At 35.7% G+C, this 22,612-nt stretch overlaps 2 protein-coding genes across 2 annotated transcripts; both read right to left on the minus strand.

Annotated features, from left to right (window-relative positions):
- Nucleotides 1-12,784: 12,784 nt before the first annotated feature.
- On the minus strand, nt 12,785-15,173 carry LOC115725146 (receptor-like protein 48). Its single transcript, XM_061113027.1, has 5 exons — nt 14,626-15,173; nt 14,393-14,449; nt 13,948-14,028; nt 13,789-13,863; nt 12,785-13,631 (listed from the first exon to the last, which is right to left on the minus strand). The coding sequence occupies exons 1-5, from the start codon at nt 15,118-15,120 to the stop codon at nt 13,461-13,463; spliced, it is 879 nt and encodes a 292-aa protein (XP_060969010.1). The 5' UTR covers nt 15,121-15,173; the 3' UTR covers nt 12,785-13,460.
- A 4,240-nt stretch (nt 15,174-19,413) lies between these two features.
- LOC133036722 (uncharacterized) lies at nt 19,414-20,295 on the minus strand. The gene is made up of 4 exons (XM_061113438.1): nt 20,213-20,295; nt 20,010-20,111; nt 19,756-19,930; nt 19,414-19,656 (listed from the first exon to the last, which is right to left on the minus strand). The coding sequence occupies exons 1-4, from the start codon at nt 20,254-20,256 to the stop codon at nt 19,558-19,560; spliced, it is 420 nt and encodes a 139-aa protein (XP_060969421.1). The 5' UTR covers nt 20,257-20,295; the 3' UTR covers nt 19,414-19,557.
- Between the last annotated feature and the right edge of the window lie 2,317 nt (nt 20,296-22,612).

Here is a 22,612-nt window from a genome sequence, read left to right on the forward strand (position 1 = left end):
CATGACCCAAAGACTGTAGATCTTTATTTCCATGTTCTAGCCTCAATTGGAATTCCCATGAACACTTTAGATGTGGTCAATCTTGCCATCTCAGCAGGCACCACAAATCTGGCCACTACAGCTGGCTAAGATGGCACAAACATCCTTTTAGAACTTAACAGTCAGCCCGTGCCTCAATGTTGGACACTCCATAGGCACCTCCCACGAAGGACCCTTTGGGAACAACCCCTAAGAATAAAAACTAGACCTCGTCCCCGGTACTATGTAGGAGAGACTAGACAAGGAATTGGTGAGACTGCTACTGGTGAGCCCTATGTTGACGTGGAAGAAGATCTTGAGTTACCTAGACTTTGAGAGGCTATCTACCAAGCTGACCTAACTAAAGAACCACACACTGCTAATTGTGATGTATTCACTCAGTAGAGATGCAAATCTTGAGATGGATGAATGACTAAGGGTACATCCTTCAATCTCACTAGGTAAAGCAAGATCACCACAAGAAAAAAGCCAACAACCTGATAAGGTTGTTCAACCAAAGAACCAATGGAAGACGCTAGGACCTCATCAAAGATCCACTTTTAGAAAGACTAGTTGATAGATTAGGGAGGGTCTATCAGCAAGATGACCAACCAGGTTCTTCAAGAAATAAAGGGCATGGGTGGCTAGCCAAGGATCTCAGGTTCAATAATAAACCCCATCAACCAACCTTTTGTTGTTCAACCACTAGTAGGAGTACCTCTGGCCTACCAAGGTAGTACACTCCTTCTCGGAGTTGAGGGAGCCACTTAAAGGCAAATCTTCAACCGGCTAGAAGTTGGAGCAGGTGAAAACACCCAAAGTGATAACTTGAGAAGTGAAATCGATCATTTCAGGTATCTAGATTTACCTGACTTTAGCAACCGGTGTGATCTACCCCCTATCAACACACCGACTCCACAAACTAATCAAGGAATCATGGGCGGCCTGACCCTACACAACACTAGGCTGGCCAGCCATGGACAGTTTCCAAGGCTAGGGCTAGCCGACCTCCAACATACACTCTCTTAGTGTAGGGCCAGCAAAACTCTAGCAAATTCGAGGCTGTAGGAGGGGCAAACAAAGCAGGCCCCTACAGTAATAGATCCTTCTTTGCAAACACAATTAGATCAAATACGAGAAATTCTAATGGGTTTTGCTTGTCCAAAATGTTTAGAACTTGAGCTAGATAGGTCAAAGGGATCACCATTCTCGGCATACATAAATGTCTTGCCCTTGCCCAAGTTCAAGATGTCGATGTGGAAGATGTACATGGGGAAAGAAGATCCCCTAGTACACTTGAGATTCTTTGAGATCCAAATAGATCTCCAACAAGTATCTAGAGATGTGCGATGTCAAATCTTTTCGACAACTCTAGCTGAAGAAGCCCAACAATGGTATTTCAAGCTACCACCATAAAGATTTAATTCTTGGGAAGAATTCTCCCGAGAGTTCTATATTCAGTTCTCTTCTTCAAGACAAATACCTTCACAACTAGAGGATCTTGTCAAAATAAAGCAAAGACAAGATGAGCCTTTGAAGGACTACATTCAACAGTTCATGACTTAGGCCACCAAGGTCAAAGGCCTGATAGAAGAAGGCCGATATATGACCATGCATAGAGGCATCCTACCTTAGAAAGATATTAGAAGGATCTTATTGAACAACATAAAAGAGTTACTTGATCGAGCAGACGGCTTCATAAAGTTGGAAGAAGCTATCCAGCAAGCCCAAATAAGAGAGAAAATTAGCATCGAACAAACACAAGGCATAATAGTGCCCCAAGTACTATTTGTCATGCCGACCAACACAAATGATCCCTGGTAAAGGCATGTTCTACAATGATGGCTCTAACCAGCATAATGGAAAAAGAGGGAAATTAAGTGATTCCCTTACGCCATGAAGTCTAAGGGAGAAGGAGGAAAAGTGTGCATGCTTCACTCTCCCTCCAATGCTCCCAAAGAAATGCATGCCAGCTGACCATCGCGAGAAGAGTCACCAAAACTTGCTGCACCTGGCTAACAACTCAAGTGGACCACCAACATTTGGCCAATGTAAGGCAACCTCAAGCAATTGGAATTAAGCTGCTGCCATATTATATTTAGAATGAGGTTTTGTACATCAAACATTTTATTATAGTTAACTCAAAATAGAAGTTTAAGCGTCATGGTTAACATAGGTTAACATGGCCATAGCATTCATGTCACTTAAATTAATTAATTCAGGTCAATTAAAGAGCAAATTTTGAAAAACCCTGAAAATAAATGGTAAATGAAACTAAAATGTTCAATTATGAGATAATTAATTAGCTACTCAAATCTTCAAATAAACCTTATTGTAATTGCATTCTCACAAAGAATATTCAAGTGTAAGTATTTAATCAAAAAAAAAAAATAAAGGTTTATGCCTTTGGAACTAGAACCTCACGAGGTTGGAAAAATTAAAACATAGCAATTTCTACAATATAAAGTTAAAATATCAAAAGAATTAATAAATAGTACCAAGTACTTGAAAACCCCACAGCAAGGGTATAATATTTTGTCTCCGTACACTCAAAAAGGTGAACCCTTGTCCCCCCAAAAAGAAAAATAAAATAAATATACATTATGGCTGAGCGGAGTTATCAAATGATTGCACATCCTGGACTTAGACATTAGATGGGGCCTCTGGGATAGTAGACTCAGTCGAAATAGGCAATTTAGAAGCTAGAAGAGCAGAGTAGTTCATATTCTCACCAATGGGAATGGTGGTTCCAGGATTGACCGCTCCTTATCCCTGAGGTGTTCCCTTAGCTTTGCCTGCCTACTCCAATGCCAACAGCTTGGGCAAAAGATTGATCATCAATTTTTGAGCTGCCAGAGAGTATATAATGAGTAGTCAAAGGCCTATTCTAGAGCCTTGTCATGCTAGGGTTCTTACTCCTAAAGACATCCCTTTAAATTTTAACTTTCACCCTCCACTTTAGTTATTATTTTTTGGAATTCCTCAAGAGACTTTGTCGATGCAGCCAATTTACTCTCATCCTCCTTAGCCCTCTTGATAGCTTCTACTTCAGGTTCCTCTACCTTCTGCTACAAGCTGAGATGTAGCTTTACCTTTTTCTCCATAGTCTCATTAAAGAATTTATCTTCAATAATCTTAGCTTGCTTATCATACTATTGAGACAAGATTGGAGTATTCTTCTCCTTCTCTTGGACGTCCATCTTGGCCTGCTTCAGATCGGTTTCCAAGTCTGTGATTTGGGTAAGAGCCTTGGAATGCAAGTCTTTATACATGTATCCACACTCCCTTTCTGTCTTGGTCGCCTTTCATTTGTTGGTCAATGATTTGTCCAAGGATTCAGACACCTTCTGCTTAACGGTAGCCTCCATCTTGGCATTGGCTTTAGCTAAAGCCCTCCCCTCCTCTTCCCTCCTCTGCTCAGCGTTGGCATGCTCCGCCCTCATCACATCTAGGTTATAAGCCAGTTGGACAATTAGGGAGTAGTTCTTGTCCACCATCAAGCCAATCTACAAAAGAAAGAACATAAGTGAATAAAAATAAAGTGAAAACACAAAACATTTATTCATATTAGAGAAATGTGGAACTTTAAGCATTGGCCTGGGCCCTCATGGAGTCAACCACGTACATCGGATCCCTGCTTGCCATCATGGAAAACATATTAGCCCCGCGCCTATAGCGTGTGGTAGCGCTCTCTTCCAATAGGTCTGCCAAAATTAGTGACACATCAGTCCCAATGCGAGGAAAAAGCTTCTTTGTTAACTCAACTCTGTTCAGAAGATGAGGGGCAACCTCGTTCCACCATTCGTAATCTTTAAACTCTGCATTATGCATGAAGGAGATATTGTTGGATAGCTTCTTCATCTCCTCAATCTCACCACCATGGCTCTTTTGGTAAAATTTATCCACTACTTCCAGGCGAGCTTCGTCCCCTTCCATCAATTGCAAGGGCTTGACAAGAAGTGTGAAAGGTGCTGGAGGTAGTGGATGCAGTTCAGTGCTGTCCCTAGACATTTGACCTGTGGTGGATGGGATAAACGTATGCGCTGGGGGTGGCAATAGAGGATCATAATTGTACTTTGATGTCCGGATGCTTTGCCTAGGTGGATTTCTACCATCTGGAGGTCGTGATTTATGCCGTGATGTAGGAGGCCAACTGGCAGTAGGTGATCAGAGTTGTGAATTGAGGGAGCAGCGCGCTCAACTGGCACATTTGGTAGTGCTATAGGATGCAAGCAAATTCTCTGAAGCCATTATTCAAGCGATTCAGAAAGTAGAATCCGCCAGTGTAAGAGAGTGGTGCTGATCCACTCAAGGTGGAGTAATGGATGAGTAATGATTGGGTTAGATATGTCATTAACATGTTGCGTAATGATGCCCGCGTCTAGTGGGGGAAATTGTATCATATAGTTATAATCTAAATAACAAGACCTTAGATACTTTCTAGACTTTGTTCTATGAAAATTATTATAACAAATTTATTTAGGTTGTTAAAGCGGAGAACTTATACGATTAACCCAAGGAAGTGTGGCAGTGACAGAGTATGCCACAAAATTTATTTGGTTAACAAAGATTGCTTTGGATAAAATGGCCACTAAGGCTGCTAGAGAGACCAAGTTTATTCGAGTATTGGAAGAAAATATCGCTCGAGATATAATTGTAGTTGCCAAAGAACTAAGGGTTGTCTGCACTTATGCTTAGGTAATTGAGTTGCTCTCGCAGCTGAGGGTGCAGAGGATCAAATTTGAAAGAGGAACGGTTTGAGGAGAGATTCTTGGAAACAATCACTTGGTGTTGATTATAGTAAAGATGTTGACCCGAATGATCGTAAAAGAAGGCCTAACAATCCATCAGTTATGGGTCTTAATTAGAGATTCTAAAGTAATCAAGGTTTCCAACTAGGTGAAAAAAAATTGGAGAATTTATCTAGAATTCTTGAGGTGCAAGAGTTGTTGTCAGGGTGAATGCTAAACTAGAGCCTGCTTCTGGAGTGGGGTAGTGGACTATTTGAAAAGAAATTGTCTATAGCTTCAGCGACTAGAACAAAAGAGAGATAATACTTTAGTTCATGCTTTTTGTGCAACGTATTTATATGTGTCGAGAATATTGATTGGAAATCTGCATAGACCTAGAGATGCTTTACAAAGAAGTTTTGGTACCTTAATGCCTACTAAAAAATTTGTTACCTCCAGCAGGTGGGTTAGGTCCCTTTTGGTGTTTATAAAGGGAATGGGGTTATCAATTGATTTGATTGAATTTAGAGGATTTTGATGTTATACTTCTTGCAAAAAAATATGTAATGTAACCATCGATGGAAAAAGGATAATGGTAACTTTTGAACCAGATGGAGAGGACCCATTCGTGCTTGTAGGCAAGGTTCAAGGATTCTGAATTCCATTGACCTCAATATTTAATCCAAGATATTTGTTGTGGGATGCATGTGTCGGTTTCTTAGCTAGTGAGGTAGATGTTATGAAAAATACCCATGGGACCGGAACACGTTCCAGTGGTCTGAGAATTTCTGAATGTTTTCCAGGGGAGTTATTGGGGTTACTACCAAAGTGGGAGAATGACTTTTAAATTGATCTGGTACCTGGGGCAGAACTTGTATCTTAAATTTTGAATCGGATGGTACTTGTTAAGTTAAAAAAAAAGAAGTTGAATGTTCAATTACAGAGAAAGAGCATCTTTTCTAAGATTGATCTTTGATCTATTTATTACAAGTTGAGGATTCGAGAGGAGGCATATGAGAGACATCTATGGATTGTGTTGCAATGCCTCTGGGAGCATAAGCTTTATGGTAAATTTAAGAAACACGAGTTGTAGCTGCCCCAAGCAAGTTTCTTAGAGCATGAGGTGAAAAAAGACAGAATCTTGGTAGATTCAATGAAAAAAAAAGTAGTTCGGAATCAGCCTCAACCTAGGTCTGCAACTGAGGTTAGAAGTTTCCTGGATCAGCGGAATACTGCAAAAAATTTGTTGAAGAGTTTACTAAGATTTCTACACCCTTAACAAAATTACGTTGAAAGAATTGAAAGTTTGTTTGGATTGACAAGTGCGACTGTAACTTCTAAGAATTGAAGTAGATGTTAATTATTGTGCCAGTGTTTAACTTCTCAATCAGTGATGAGAAATTTGTGATTTATTGTGATGTTTCTAAACAGGGTTAGATTGCATTTTGATGTAGTTTGGGGAAGTTGTTGCCTATGTATCTAAGCAACTGAAGGATTATAAACAGCGATGTCCTACACATGATGTAAAATTGACAGTGACAATGGTTGGAATGGGTAACAGGTTATGGTTAAGAGATCCTTTTTCATCTTGAAAAAGTAATATGGTAGAATATGTTCTAAGTTAAAATGGTCCAAGGTAAGTCTATGAATTGAAGAAGATCTCACCAAAGTTGGCTAAGGATTTGACCAGAACGGGGATTGAGTTCATAGTTGGAAAACTAGCCGATATTATGTTATAGTTTGATTTGTTTGCAAGAATCAAGACAGCCCAGCAAAGTGATTTAGAATTACAAGAGTATGAAGAAAAGCTTGAACCTAGGTCAACATAGAGCTTCTCAATTTCATAAGATGAATTAGTATGATGTAGAAACAAGTTTTGCGTATAAGTTGATGATGGTATTAGACAGAAGGTTTTGGATGAGCTTCATACCACGCCATATTTACTACATCCGGGGATAGCTAAGATGTATCACAATGTAAAAGCCTGTACTAGTGGTCAGGTATAAGAAGTGACATTGTTGAGTATGTGTCAATTGTTGAATTTGCCAGCAGGTCAAGGTAAAGCATCAGAGACCAGCGGGCATACTTCAACCTCTAATGGTTCCTAAGTGGAAATGGGAAGAAAGAACCATGGACTTAGTGGTTGAATTATCAAGAACAATAGAGTTCTACAATCCTATGTAAGTAATTATTGATGGATATACAAAGATAGAGCAATTCTTACCAGTACTGACTATGTATACAGTGGACCAATATGGTGATCTTTTGTCAATGAGATAGTTCGACTTCATGGTGCCCAAAGACGATCATTTTGGATCAAGATTCAAAGTTTACATCCAATTACTAGGAGAGTCTCCAATGAGCAATGGATACCAAATTAGAGTTCTGTTTGAGAGAACAATTTAGGGTACTGTTGGCATGGTACCGTACGAGATGCTTTATGGTTGAAAGTGTCGTTCACCCATTCATTGGGATGAAGCTGGTGGAAAAAGATACCTTGGACATGAGGCATTCTAAATATTAGCAATATTAAATTCTATGTTGGGAATTTTATCTTTCTTCAGTTGTTTCCAATGAAGTGTACTCAGAAATTGGAAAGAAAGGAAAGTTAAGTCCCAGATTTATCAAACTGTTTGAGTTTCTGGAAAAGGGAGGTTAGGTAGCTTATCATCTAACCATGCTCCCTACCTTACTTGGAGTTCACAAATTGTATTTAAAATGTTTTAGAAGTATGAGGTAGATACGATTTATATACGGAGTTATGAAAATATAGAATTTCAAATAGATATGTCATATGAGGAACAGTCGAATAAGGTTTTTGAACAAGTAAAGAGAAAGTATGTAAAGACTACTTAGCTTTAATTTGGAAATTAGCAGATAATTAGGGCTTAATTATGAAAATTGTTTATTAATGTTGAATTATTTAATTATGATGATTTATTTGAATTCAGAATGCATTTTATATGGCATATATAGAAATTTCATAATTTGCATGTTTTGTGTCCGACAACATTGGAACACGGTGTTTGGCTATTAGAATCACATCATAGTATTTTTTAGTATAGCGGAACAACATAGTTAGACATTGGGAATGTCAGGAATAGCCGAGATTTTAGAATTTCCCAAAATACCCCTAGGTTTCTTTTATGCCCTTTTAGTATGGGAGGATAAAAATGGTCATTTTCTCCCATAAGCTTTTTGTCCGTATGTGCATTTAATTAAATAAGTACAATCAGATTTTATTTAGTGTTTTTGGCTGAAAGTGATTTAATAAAACTATTTTATTTCATTCCTTTTACAAGAGAATAAGAAAAATTTGAAAAAGCCACTGTCTTTCAAACTCTCTCTCTCTCTCTCTCTCTCTCTCAAAATCCCGAGAACCAACTAGGGTTTGCTCTATTTTTTCTTCCCAAATCTTCAAAATGCAGCAAGTTTAGGAGGTCTCAAGGTTTAGGTAAGCTCCTATCAATCTTCTCGTTAGTTTTCTTAAATTTTAAGAAAGGGAATTTTGCATGAATTGAGTTATTTGTTGCTGTGGTTGTTGGTGTTGTTTGTAGTTGATTTCTGGATTTAAAATATGTTTATATGTATTGATTTGAAGTGGTTTTAAGGGCTGTGGTGTTGATTGAGCAAGCTTTGAGTTTTAGAACGCAAGCTTGGCTCTCTAATGGTGATTTTGAATTCTGAGCTTGGGTTATTGTTTTATTTCTTGCATATAGTTTATTGGGGTATAATATGAAGGTCTGGAAGGTTTATGTTTGTTTGGAATCGATTTGGTTGAGCTTTGAAACTTTTTGGGTTTTCTGCAGAAAACTGGGTAACCGGTTTTTGCAGCAGGATTCCCCATATATTTCAGCTAGTCGATTCATCCTAGTTTCAAGTTTCTGGTTGGTTGATTCGCTACTAGTTTAGGGTATTGCAAAATTAAGTTGATATAGATAGGTTTTTGGTTTAAAAACTAAGTTTCAGTTGTGATTTAGCGAGTCACTTATTCGTATTGTTATCGATGTGATTTAGGAGTCTATAATTCGCTGAGCAATTGTTCCCCTCAGGTTGACCGGTGCACCTGAATTCAGAATTGAGATAAGATTAGTATAATATCATGCATATGTTATTAAATGTTTAGCGTACATGTTGTTTATGCCTGTTAGATTACATTGATAGCAGTAATACTATACATAGAGTTGTGTTGATTACTGATAAATGTATGTTGGCTAAAATACTGATCGATGCTGTCACATCAATATGGCTAGAGTATGACCAGCATATTGAGTATAGGCTGACATTATTGTCGATGGTATTGTCTTATGAATGTTCAAGACTCAATACCGTGTGGGACACGAGGATTAGCGTTATAATCGAGTGTATGGACGCCAGGTTATAACTTGGGATTTTAGTATGTTATATGTTATGCTTTTCTTACTGAGTTTGTCGACTCACAGTGCTATTTTCATGTGTAGGTAAGGGCAAGGCTAAAGTTGAGGAGCCATGAGAACGAGCAGGTGAAGATTGTACATGTCAGGGCGGTTAGGCCTGGAGTGTACGATCTTAGGGGACACAAAGGCTTTTGCTGACTGTTGTTGGGCGACAAAACTTTTATGCTAAACTAGCAAACTTTTGTAAATGTATTTTGTAACGGGATCCTAAAATTTTATATATGTACTATAATAAGTTTATTCAGTAAATAAGCAAATTTTAATTAATCACGTTTTTCAATAACCTCGTTGATTAGCAACGAGCTGCATAGTATGTTTAAAATCACACTAACATGCCTATGCTAGTTAGGGTGTTACAATTTGTTATCGGAGCCGCCAGGTTGTCTTCCGAAGATTGTCACGACATGTACAATCATCATAAATAGTTAGCTCGTTTCATGGTTCAGAAGCCTTTATTGCTTTAGTAGTTTATTTATATAGTATGATTTAAGAAAAGCCTGTTAGGAAGCATGTTAGTAGCCTAATAGTAGAATAGGCACATGTTATAAATTTCCAAATAAGCGTCATTAGCAAGGTTTCTTTGATCATGGTCTAACCAAAATATCTCTTGGTTACGCAGGTTGTTCTAATTAGTATGGACGCCGGGTGAAATACCAGGAGCCATGGCAATTCAGTTGGATCCAATGGTGGTCAGGGAGCTCAGATTCCTCTTAATATCTGTGGCCGAGGTAGAGGTCCCAGGGGCAGAGGACGTGGCTGGGGTGATGTTAACCCGCCACAAGCTGCCCAAGTTGCTCAGAATGCTCAAGATTGGGAAAATAGCTTTCCAGCGATGCAAGCCAGAATTAATGAACAAGATGATGAGATTCGACGATTAAGATAGCAGGGTGCTCTTGCAAGGCCTGCTCCAGAAATACCAGTGGCACCTACCCCTATTCTGCAGGCCGAACCTACGGTTACAGTAAACCGGATGGAACCCTTGTATGAAAGGTTCCACAAACAAGCACCTCCAATTTTTCTGGGAGTTCCTGATTGTTGGAAATATTTTACCAGGATCTAGATTTACGACCATCTATGTTTTATTAACATCCTAATATGAATTCTAAAACAATGAAATAAACACATATAAAGTTTAGAAAACCTTACATTGGGTGCAGCAGAATATAATGACTCCTTCCGTTCAGATCTCTAGCCCTTGATTCCTTTCTGTATCAGAGCATCACCAACATCTGAACCTGGATCTCTTTCCCTCCTTCCTTTGATGCTGATTCTCCTTCTTGTTGGTTTGGATTCTCCTACAGTCTTACACACTATGATTGAGATACCACTTGATGTGTGTGGGCACTCACTCATTCACTAATGGCTGAAAAATATTTGTGAAGAAGGCTATAGTGTTTTCGGAAATTGAAGAAGAAAGAAGAAGGAACAGGTCTCATCAAAAGCTAGGTTATTAGCTTTGGAGGCATTAGTGGGATAATGAGACCATAACCTTCCTTTTATACTATTCTTCAATAGAGTGAGGGTTGAATTAAATGGATTAAAAAAGAATAAAATATTGGGCAGAAATACCTCTTGGCCGTACACAATAAGTGGCCCAATCTTTAGTTACAATTTTGTCACTTTATTTCAACCACTTATTATTCTTTTCAATAATACCATATTTTTCAATTCAAACCTATAAATGCCAAACTATTTATTTAATAATTAAAATAATTATCAAATAAAATTGTCATTTATGATATTTATTAATTAGACTCCATAAAGTCTCTTAATTAACAAATAAACCCCAAAACACTATTTCTTCCTAATCAAGCCATAACATAGTGAAAATTTATAAACTAGACGTAGTCTAATTTTAGAATTATAATTGATTAATCAAAATCAATTAACTGAGTCTTACAAGCAGTATGGTCTCAACTAGTATGGGGACCATGGGCCTATATAAACCGAGCTTCCAATAAGTCGAACCGAATTTACCAAGTAAATTCCCTAACTTATTAATTCCTTATTGAATCGACACTTAGAACTTGGAATTGCACTCTCAGTTATCTAGAACGCTCTATATGTTCCACGATATAGATACGCTATTAGTTATCCATTGTTATAATCCTAATTTGATCAACGACCCTCTAATAGATGATCTACATTGAATAGGCACTAAATTACCGTTACACCTTCAATGTATTTTATCCTTAAAACACTTAGCTCCGTATAAATGATATTACAGCGAAGTGAAATGAGATCTGCACCATTTATCTTTGTTTAGCCAAGCTCGAAGGATATCATCGTTTCACTTCTAAATTCCTATAGAAGTTATAGACTCCATATTTATGTTAGCGCTCCCACTCAATTATACTATCATGTTCCCAAAATGTACGTATCACCCTGACCCAAAAGTAGGCTTAACTAACAAATCAAAGAATATGTATAATACTCTTGAGATCGAACCTAAACATATCAGGATTAAGATCATTTGATCTAAGATCAACAGGTGATATTGAATTGAATAGATATTACGGTAAATTATAACAAATCTAATCAAAGTTCAATATCGGTCCCTTTTGATGTATACTCCATACATCCGATACTGGTAAACTTTGCCAATGTCCTGGAAAGGACATAACACTTATCCAAGGTGTAAGAATACCTATCGCTGATTATCATGTCAGTCTAAATCCAGTGAACTGGCAAATCAGGGAATAAACTTTCGAACATATAATCAAGATTATATTCCACTGTGCTGACAACACTATAATCATTAATAAATTGATATGTTCTAGACTTAAATAGAATTCATGCATTATGTAAATAATCATGAAATAAATCATGTGAACCATGCAACATAAAATGTTATTTCTGATCTTTATTAATAAGTAAATATGATTATATTGAAATGAGTTTTATTTAGAGCATAAAACCCAACACTAATGTCATGAAAGTCGAGCAATGGCTAACAGTAATTACAAGATTCTTGAATTTTATGGGTATCACCGGTAATGATAGGTTGGCCTGTGCCACTTTTCAATTTCAAGAAGACGCTCTGGTCTTGTGGCACATGGTGTCCATGATTCATGATGTGACAACTATGACCTGGGAAAAGTTCCAGGAACTGTTTAATGCTAAGTATTACAACGAAGCAGTCAGAAGTGCTAAAAGAAAAGAATTCACCCAATTGACTCAGAAAGAAAATATGAGTGTTACTGAATACACAATGCGTTTTGAGTGTTTGGCGAGGTTGGCCTCGAGAATTGTGCGAACGATTTCTGCAAGAAAGAGAAAAATCTGGATGGGTTGAATGCGAAGATCAGACATCACTTGATGATCACTACTAATGAGAGTACCACCTATTCTAAAATGGTGGATAAGGCACTGCGAGCTGAGGGCGCAGTGGAGTGCACTTTAGAGTAGCAAGGGACTTCGGTTGTTGGCGAGGCTCCTACCCCTACTGCATCAGGCTTTGGCAGGGGAGGTAGTGGCTTGGCCACTAATCAGAAAAGAAAGGCATCTACTGCAACCAGTGGTTCGGGACATAAGAAGTGATTTTTTATTATTATTTTATTTGATTTAGAATACATATAATAATAAATTTTTTGCACAACAATAACTATACTTACAAAGCTACAATAGTGCCATTGATGACTGTTTGATCACCAAGGTTACTAATGATCATGTGGTCAATGCCATATGGTTCAATCGATTACTGGTTTTCGCAATATTGACGATTCGAAAAACTATTTTCTGTGATGTATAAAATGAAAGAATAGTAAACTTAAGTTGCTTAATGAACATGCTACATGGATTCTACTACTATTTTGATTGGTTTTGTTTTGTGAGAAATCTACTTTCATCCTCCCTTGTCTATTATTGGACCCATTGTTATAAAATCTTGATGATTTTTGATGAAGTATTCTGTAAGAATGCTAGAAAATGTGAAACAATGTACTCATTGCAGTATCATTTGCACACATCCCCAATTATAGTCATCCAAGAGGTATATGGTACTTGTGCATTTCATACTAATTGTTAAAATTTAAGTTTACCTATCCCTAAATTAATATCCAAATTTCAACTCAATCCATCTCACTTTTATGATTTAAATCTTTTCTTAACTACAATTGGAAGTGCAGACTATAATGAGGAGCCTTCTATCCAAAGTGAAATTTCAGAAAACTTGGAATTTGGTAGGTTGCTCAAGTTCTTGGTCATGGAACAAGTTAGTTTCTATAATATATCACATTGCATTCTATCAATGAATTTTATAAATTGAGATCAAGGGTCAATGTAGTTTAGTAGTATTTCTATTTAATATGAAAACATAATAGAATAATAAAATTCTTTTGGAAAGATGCTTCCCATAGCAGGATAGCAAAGCATGCAACAATCGTGAGGTGACACCAGTTTGAATTGAATATTCTGGTGAGGCCAACGGAAGATAGGGCTTGTTAACCTGACATAAAATATGCAAGAGATATCTAGAGTTATACAGTCCCTCTTTTGAAAACAATTTGATAAGATGAAAAACGAGACATGTTAATCAAAATCTTTGCGCTTTCTTCACTCAAAATTAAGACAATATTACATGCAAGCAAGATAGTAAGACCTACCTTGTCTATGTCAATGTCATACAGTTGATATAAACAAACAATGTAAATATTTATTAAGAGAGCAGCCACAACAGCCTGAATTGAGAGAATATCAAATGCATAAGAATAAAAGTCATGATGAGAATTAAAAATAGCAGTTGAAAATACTTCAAGTGTCACCTCCAACATCCCAGCAAAAAATAATGGAGAAAAGTCTGAAATTGAGATTAATAAAATGCCCAAATGATGCCCCATATGATCCTGTATTCTCAAAAACAGATAGAAGAATTATCACTATGGATTTCAGTTCACAGGTAGCATATTGGAAATGGTTTAACAGACTTTTCTTTCAAAAAGTGTATAGATGTTAGTTTATTCATCAGTTACATTTAAGCATCAAAGCTTTTTCATTATGTTTCCTACACAAGGACATTATGTTCCCATGTTTTACCAATGTGAAACTTCATTTGTAATATGTGAATCATAAATTGATGTAGTATTATTCTTCGAGACATAACTAATCTTCAATAAGAAAATTCCTAATTTTCATTCATAATCTTTTAGTCAAAAGATTTCACATATTTATAAGCAATAAACCCATATAATGATTTCACATAAATCCTACCTGAAAAGTCAACGTTCCTGTTCCTGAGATTGCACCTTCTCCAATTATTATTCCCACCTGTGAATATATACAATATTACATTATACTAAAACATTCCATACCAAAAAAGCAGAGCTTTGAAATCCTAATCTGAGGAGCATGCAACTTATTATTTAAGACAAGCTGTTGAGATTGAAAGGGAGAGAGGATGAAAGGTTTACTAATGTTTTGAATGCTTAGGCCTGAATCATTACCCATATGGATTTGTTGATCAACTGCATAGTCAGTAGAGTAGCCCCTGAGTCTGGACACCAACTGTTGTCTCGAACAATATCTAAAGACAATTGGAGAGGGACTTGGCCACTGAAACCAGACCCATAAAGGTCAAGGTGAACAATATTTGAAAACTTACCAAATTCAGATGAAATTGTGGAAGGATAAAACTCATTCCAAGAGAGAATAAGAGATTGGAGATGAGAGAGAGAGAAAAGAGTGTTGTTGGAGTCAAGAATGCCTTCAAGCCCACTGCATTTGAGGTCAAGATGTATCACGTGGCCTGTGATGTCATCGCACGTGACTCCACTCCATCTGTAGCAATCCTTGCTTATGTCCCATGAAATTGTACTATTAGGATTGGTTATGCCATAATATTCCAAATATGATAATGAATGATTGAAGATGGTGAAAGAGTTTTTAAAGTGGAGCAAAGCAGAGCTTTCATGGGGATGGCACAATGAAGAAGAAGGCATGGAAAGAGAAGAAGAAGAAGTAAGAATGAAGATTAGAGAGTAGATCCATGGAAACAAACTTATCATATATATGTGTGCTATTGGTTCATCATTGTTTATATTTATAGGCACTCAGCTTTTGTATGATTATAAAGAGTTAGTTTATGAAATAATAATAAACTAAACAGTGTAAATATTAATGGGAAACTTACCAAAATATTGGAATTTTGGTTAATTCTTACAAAAATACTATCACACGGAAAAGTTTTCAAAATACTATCACACAAAATAGAACAACTCAAAACAACAGTAGAACAACTAAAAACCACCAGTAGAACACCAGTAAAAACTTAACACAGTATACTGCAGTATGAAACTTATAAAAAAATACAGTAAAAAAGTAAAAAATACTGCCTGGTAGTATTTTTGTAAAAAATAGTAAAAGTTAGTATACCACTACAAAAAATCTTACTTTTAGTAACAGAACTTGTGACTAAAAGTGAAAAAATAATTGTGACTAATTGTAAATTATTATTCCTATGTTGTGACTAAAAGATCCGTAGCTAAAAGTATTAGACACAAAAATTACAATTTGTTGTGAATGTGACTAAAACTAAATTAGTGTAAAAAGTACCATCTAGAGAAGTTAAAAGTGTCGGGGTGTTTTCAGTGTGGCATGCTAGGGCATTACAAAAGGGATTGTCCCCAACTAAGAACTGAAGCACCAAAGACTGCAGCGAAGCCCACTCCAGCAAGGGTGTTCGCGATAACTCAGGCTGATGCAGAAGCCAGCCCTTCAGTGGTAATAGGTCAGCTCTCGGTCAACAACTCTTATTTCTTTGTGTTGTTTGACTCTGGGGCCACTCATGTTGGAATTTATTTTACCAGGATCTTAGATCTACTCACAAGTATGTTGTTTAACACCCTAAATATGAACTTTCTAAAACGATAAATAAACACATATAAAGTTAAGAAAACCTTACATTGGTGGCAGCGGAATAATGTCTCCTTCCACTCAGATCTCTAACCCTCGTATCCTTTCTCACGCAGAGTATTCTCAAGATCTGAGCCCGAATGTCCTTCTCTTTATTTGTGATCCTTCACAGTCTTCCAATCTATGACTGAGGTACCACTTGCTGTGTGTGGGCACTTACTCTATCACTAAGGTTCGAAATTTATGAAGAAGAAAAGAGAGAGAATATGGTTCGGCTATAGAGAGAGAGGGAAGGCTCAGTTTTTTTAAGAGAGAATTTTTTGACAGAAAAGATTATGAAAAGTTATGAAAAACTTGTTATTTGACTGAGCCATCACTTTCTATTTATAGGCAACTACTAAGTTTAGGTTAGTAATTATTTGGCATTAAAAGAATGAAAATATCAATTTGAAAAAACTTGCTTAAGTGGCCGGCCATGGTGTGTAATGGGACTTAGTTTTTGCAGTTTTCACAAATTTTATTTCTATTTTCTCAAAAACGCCAATTTTCTAATTCTAACCATTTAAATGCCAAAACTAATTATTTAATAACTAAACTAGATTATTAAATAATATTGTCATTTAATTTAATTATTAATTTGACATATAAAGTCTATTAATAAATAAATAAACCTAGAATCTCTTTTCTTTACAATTTCGCCCCTCCTTAGTGAAAATTCACAAATCAGACATAGTCTAACCTTAGAATTATAATTGATTAATCACAAATCAATTATTGAGTCTTACAAGCAGTATAGTCTCAACTAGAATGGGGACCATGGATCTATATGCTGAGCTTCCAATAAGTGAACCGAATTTACTAAGTAAATTCCTACTTATTAATTCTTCGTTGAATCCACTCTTAGAACTTAGAATTGCACTCTCAGACTTATATAGAGCATATTATATGTTCCACGATATAGATATGATATCTCATTTAACCATTGTTATAATCTTATTGTGATCAAAGATCCTCTATATAGATGATTTACATCGACGTGGGATAATTTTACCGTTCTCACCCCTCAATGTATTTTGCCCCTTAAAACACTTAGCTACCTGGAAATGATGTTTAGTGATCTAAGAATTAGTCACTTAAATAAGAGCTCATCCATTTACTTCTATTTAGCTAAGCTCGAAGGGAATCATCACTTGACTTCTATACACCAGTAGAAGCTATAGATTCCATATTTATGTTCAGCACTCTCACTCAATCATACTATCATGTTCCCAAAATATAACGTATCACCCTGACCCAAAAATTGACTTAACTAATAAATCAAAGAACATGAATAGCACTCATGAGTTGAGCCTAAGCATATCAGGATTTAGATTCTTTTAATCTTAAGATCAACTACTGATATTGACTTGGAAAGAAATGACGGTAAGTTTATAATATCTTAACTAAGTTGCAATATCGGTCCAGTCCAATGTATACTCCATACATTCGAAACTAGTATACTTTACCAATATCCTGGAAAGAACATAACCCTTACTCCAAGTGTAAGTACACATCATCGCTGATTATCACACTAGTGTAAATCCAAAACACTGATGAAACAGGGACTTAGTCTTTTGTTTCATATGATCACAATCACATTCCACTGGGTTGACGATACTGTAATTGTGAATAAACATATGATCTGGACTTAACATATTTTGTGTGTAAATGTAATAAACATATTAAACCATTAGCATGAAAAAATCATGCAAACATAAATCACTTCAAATTTCTTATATTGATAACTAATCAGATTGTAAAGGGTTTTATTTAGGGCACAAAACCCAACAAACTCCCACTTGCAGTAACATAAAACAAAGTGTGCAAATAAGTCAATCTGATGTCTCGATCTTCAGATCAAGTGTAGTATATTTGAATCCACCCAAACTTATGGAAACTAGTTCATAAAAATATTTATGAAACATCCTTCCCTATATTCTTTACTCATCAAGGGATACTGAAATCCTTACTATTTAAAGTACATCTGAATAAACAGAAGACATATCTCTCATATTTTAAAATATGGAATTGAGATAATACAGCGTAGACTTTTCTTCAGTAACATAACTTTCTAGTAATTTCGAATTTACAAAGTTATAATTCTTCTCTGGTAGAGCTTGAATTATTATAGAATAATTCCTCCACCCCCAGAGTAACCACCATCTCAAAATTTCGAATGAGTTGGGGTAGATACAAGGACAACTGTTATACAGTTCCTTAATATCTAACATATAGATAACTTTCATAAATCTTTATTGAATATCTTCTAACGTTCCATATTTGATTACATCTCAGATAGCTCCAACTCAATAGCAGATGTCTGGTTAAAAAATTCTTTTAACTTCTTATTGTTTTGAGAGTTATCTAGTTGTGACTTATTGTATTAGTCCGAAACTTTAATTTTCTTTTAAGACTAAATCATCAACATAGCAGACTAGTATTTGAAGTGAAAAATACTTGCCAAAGATTAAGTAATGAAAATTAAGATACCATAAAATGTTATGAGGATTAAGAATTCCTGGTTCAAGTCATTCGAATAGACTGAACAAGAGTTCTTTTATCTTATTCTCATAATTCTGATAATTTATATCTATCCACATGAATGGTTAGATTTGCTTTTCAGTAGTGTTCTTAAGTTCCTATCACAAGTGTCAACCTAATGAAGATGGGTAAAGAATTTTAAAATTCTCCCACTCAATTAAGGTAGTGTGAAACATTATCAAAGAACTTTTATAGGTATCATTATTTACTACAATAGTAATACGCTATTGGAACATACAATCAATATCAAGGATTTATACTGATAATAGCTAATTCATTATATTACTTCCATGTTTAAAGAAAATATGTGTTACATAGAGTATTGTCGATAAACTCCACCCCTAAGTATATAGAGATTATGATCCACCCCTAAAGGTTCACTACTACAAAAACACCCTTTAGAGGCGGTTTTTAAGCCCTTTAGGCGTCGGTTTTCGCGAAATTCGCAACCGACGCCTATCAGGGCGACGCTAAAGGGTTTATTTGAACCGACGCCATATGTACCCCTATGGCGTCGGTTCTTAGCTAAGAACCGACGCCATAGGGGTATATATGGCGTCGGTTCCTAGCCAATAACCGACGCCATATGTGGCGTAGGAACCGACGCCAAAACTCCTCAGATTTCAGTTTTTTTCATTTTTTTTTAATTTAATTATATTATTTTAATTTTATATTTATTAATTTATATACATATTTATTTAATTTAAATTACATATTTATTTAAATTTTAAATTACATATTTATTTAATTTAATTATATATTAATTACATTTTAAATTAAATAGTAATTAAATTTGGGTAAAAACATAATTTGATTTCATAAAAATAATTAAATATTACACAAACATGTAAAATTAGTTAAAAATATTAATAAGTTAATAAATCTAATTACAAGTTAATCTATAAAAATTACATAATGAAGAAAAATTCTTCGACCTTTGAACCTCAATCGTCACCGTGAATCACCGCCATCAATTGTTCGATCCACTTTCGCTGTAGTGGTAAAATTTCTGTTTTTGGATCGTATTGCTTCTTACCCCCAAACTGTTAAAAAAATTAAAAATTTATATTAGTTTATGTATATGTATATTATATATTTGTTATTATAAAATTTATATACGATGATCAATAATTAAAACTTACAGCTTTTTGATCTTCTATGTAACGGTTGGGGTTGGCACGTGCGACGATGTCAGTCATATATTTCAAAACATAAAAACCGCATTCTTGGCTTTTAGGTTGTCTTGGACAGTTTGCTTGTGCAATTCCTTGCCACGGGCCAAGATACTGATGTGCGTCCCCTATATACATGAATGCCCTGTTTGGAAAAATTATATTAGCATTTCAATTCGTTAGTTAATTTAAATTCGTTACATAAGAAGTCATTAAATAATTACCTTCCGATCATTTGTTCTATTTCTTCGGGAATTGGGCGGCCTTTTAGAGGGTTTAAATGGATAATTTTCTTTGGCGCAACCACCACTAGCGTCCAATGCATCCTAGAAAATTATATTGGAATATAAGTAAGATAGTATAAAAATAATTTGAAGACATAATATAGAAATGAACAATTAGCACTAAAGAATTTAATAAAGTTTACCCGATATTCCAAGGAATAAAGAACATTTGGTGGTTGCTGTTCATTAATGATAACCAATTAGCCAATCGTCTTGCCGCATCGTCAAAAGATCGACTACGTTCTTCATCGCTGATCCCATGCACTGTGAGAAGCTCTGGGTCGTAAAACTTGAAAATTTTTCTCAGACCGTTGATGCTCTCCCATATGTGCCTGCCAAAAAAAAGTGTTAGTGCCTTATAATAATTTAACTATAATTTGATATAAGGTTAATTAGATTAAAGAAGAGTATACATCATTCCAAACAGCATTCCCTGGTTGCCGATGTAGTTACACGTAGCAACCTGCTGCAAATCCTCTCCAGATAAAATGATCTGGGTACGCGGTGCAATGAATCCTCGGGGGACAGAAATTGTGATTATATCACGTTTATCTTTGAGCCTTAGGAATTCATGAATCATCCATTTCAGCGAATTAGGGATCAACGCCATCTTCTCTTCCGTGAACAACTCATCTTCCCGTGCACCACGGCTTTGTGGAGAAAGCATCGGAGCTTTCCCCTTTGACGCATCACGTCTTGAGGGCGGTTGAGCGAGTGGACCCTAAACAAAACAGAACATAATATATATATATATCAAATTTTATCTAATTTCTACCGAAATTTCGGCAGCATAACGGTTGTAATTGAATGATCCCAAAAATTTTGAACATGGCTGTATAACGACAAATAACACATATATAACAGTAGTTTGTTCATCCACCCCTAAAGGTTGTAAAGATCATGATACTCTAAGTGTTATATAGATAATGTGCAGTTGAATACAATCCAGAGTTCATTAGATATAAAAGATCGTTGAACTGCATAGTTTTCTTAACTTTTCTCCACCCCTATCAGATCAAAAGATCCTTTTATTAAATAAATTCTTAATAATTGTATTAGAATTAACAATTATTAATAAACATAGAAATAATTTCTAGTGTTTATTTAATATAACTCTATGAAAAGTTGTAAATATTATAGAATTTGTATCAATAATAAAAAACACTTACACATACAAACATATAAATATAATGTGGTAATTGTGTTGAAAGATAAAGTAAATGAAGCTCAATCTCATAAATTACAATTTGTTTGAATAGAAAATAAAATAATCTTTATTAATAATAAAAAAATGTATTGCAACAATATGAGAAAAACAGGGATAAAAATCCCAAACTAAAATTCGAAATCCAAATTATCTTTAAACTAAAACAATTAATTCAAAAATAGATCAATGAGCTTCATCTTCATCTTGGACGATCTTCACCCTTTGTCTAGCTTTCCGATCCAACTCATAAAGATAGCATCTGAGTTCAAGTAGCTTGGCCTATAAGAAGAAGAAACAAATAAACAAAGTTACTCCAGAATCAATAATCCAATTGGATAATAATTCACTAAAACTCTTAAAAGTTTATAGAAAGAAATACCTTGTTTCTTTGCAAGAAGTTTAGGACATTGGGGTTTCCAATAACCTTTCTCATTACAGTAGAAACACTTTCCTTTGAGTGCATCACCAGAAGCTGCAGCCTTTTTGTTTTTCATGGCTTTGGCACGCTTCTTGGTGTTTCTCCACTTCTTCTTAGACTTGGGTTTAGAAGCAGAGGCAACATTTGCCTCAGGTTTGACCGTCCCATTACCATTCCCAGAATTTTGAGGCTTACTCCCTTTCTTCTTGGGTCCTCCAATCAAATTTTCATATGTCTGAAGGTCATTGACTAACTCATGAAAGTCTATGTCCTTTTTATTCATGACATAATTTGATGTATAGGGCAGAAATGCTGGAGTCTAACTATTCAAGATAAGGCTTACTTGAGTAGTGTGATCCATTTCAGCACCATGATCCTGGGCTTCTTGGAAATAACTTGCCATGAGGAGAACATGATCACGCACGTTTTGATGGGGTTCCATCCGTGCATTGATGTACTTCTTAGTCACGTCAAAGCGAGACTGAAGAGATGCCCTACCGAATAGCTCAGTTAACTTCGTCATAACTTCAGCAGCCTTTTCGGTTTTAGAAAATTGAGTTTTAAGGGTGTCAACCATGCTGGAAAGCATAAAGTATAGAGCTTTGTCATTTGCTTTCTGCCAACACTCATACTTTTCTTTCACAGCTTTGGATGCATTGTCCCCCGACACTTCTGGAGACGACTCAGTCAACACAAACAACGCACTTTCTCCTATGAGAGCAATATTAATGTTCTCATTCCATTTTGGAAAGTTAGATCCATTTAGCTGATTTTTTGGTCAAGAGTGATAACATGGAATTCATCATGGTTATACAGGATACTACAAAATAATAAATAGAAATCAATAATGGTTTAACACAAAATCCAATTCAGAAATTATAAGCACATAGCATGTAGGAATGATAAGAGAAAATACTA

This window comes from Cannabis sativa, chromosome 4 (genome assembly GCF_029168945.1).
Source record: "Cannabis sativa cultivar Pink pepper isolate KNU-18-1 chromosome 4, ASM2916894v1, whole genome shotgun sequence".
NCBI lineage: Eukaryota > Viridiplantae > Streptophyta > Magnoliopsida > Rosales > Cannabaceae > Cannabis > Cannabis sativa.

What these genes read in the sequence shown, in the direction of transcription:
- LOC115725146 (XM_061113027.1), bottom strand. Translation starts at nt 15,120, where the DNA reads ATGCCTTCTTCTTCATTGTGCCATCCCCATGAAAGCTCTGCTTTGCTC. An exon ending in TGATCAACAAATCCATATGG is followed by an intron (nt 14,450 to 14,625) that starts GTAATGATTCAG and finishes ATATATTCACAG; the next exon opens with GTGGGAATAATAATTGGAGA. An exon ending in TTTTTGCTGGGATGTTGGAG is followed by an intron (nt 13,864 to 13,947) that starts GTGACACTTGAA and finishes CTCTCAATTCAG; the next exon opens with GCTGTTGTGGCTGCTCTCTT.
- LOC133036722 (XM_061113438.1), bottom strand. Translation starts at nt 20,256, where the DNA reads ATGAACAGCAACCACCAAATGTTCTTTATTCCTTGGAATATCGG. An exon ending in TTTATTCCTTGGAATATCGG is followed by an intron (nt 20,112 to 20,212) that starts GTAAACTTTATT and finishes ATAATTTTCTAG; the next exon opens with GATGCATTGGACGCTAGTGG. An exon ending in ATAGAACAAATGATCGGAAG is followed by an intron (nt 19,931 to 20,009) that starts GTAATTATTTAA and finishes TTTTCCAAACAG; the next exon opens with GGCATTCATGTATATAGGGG.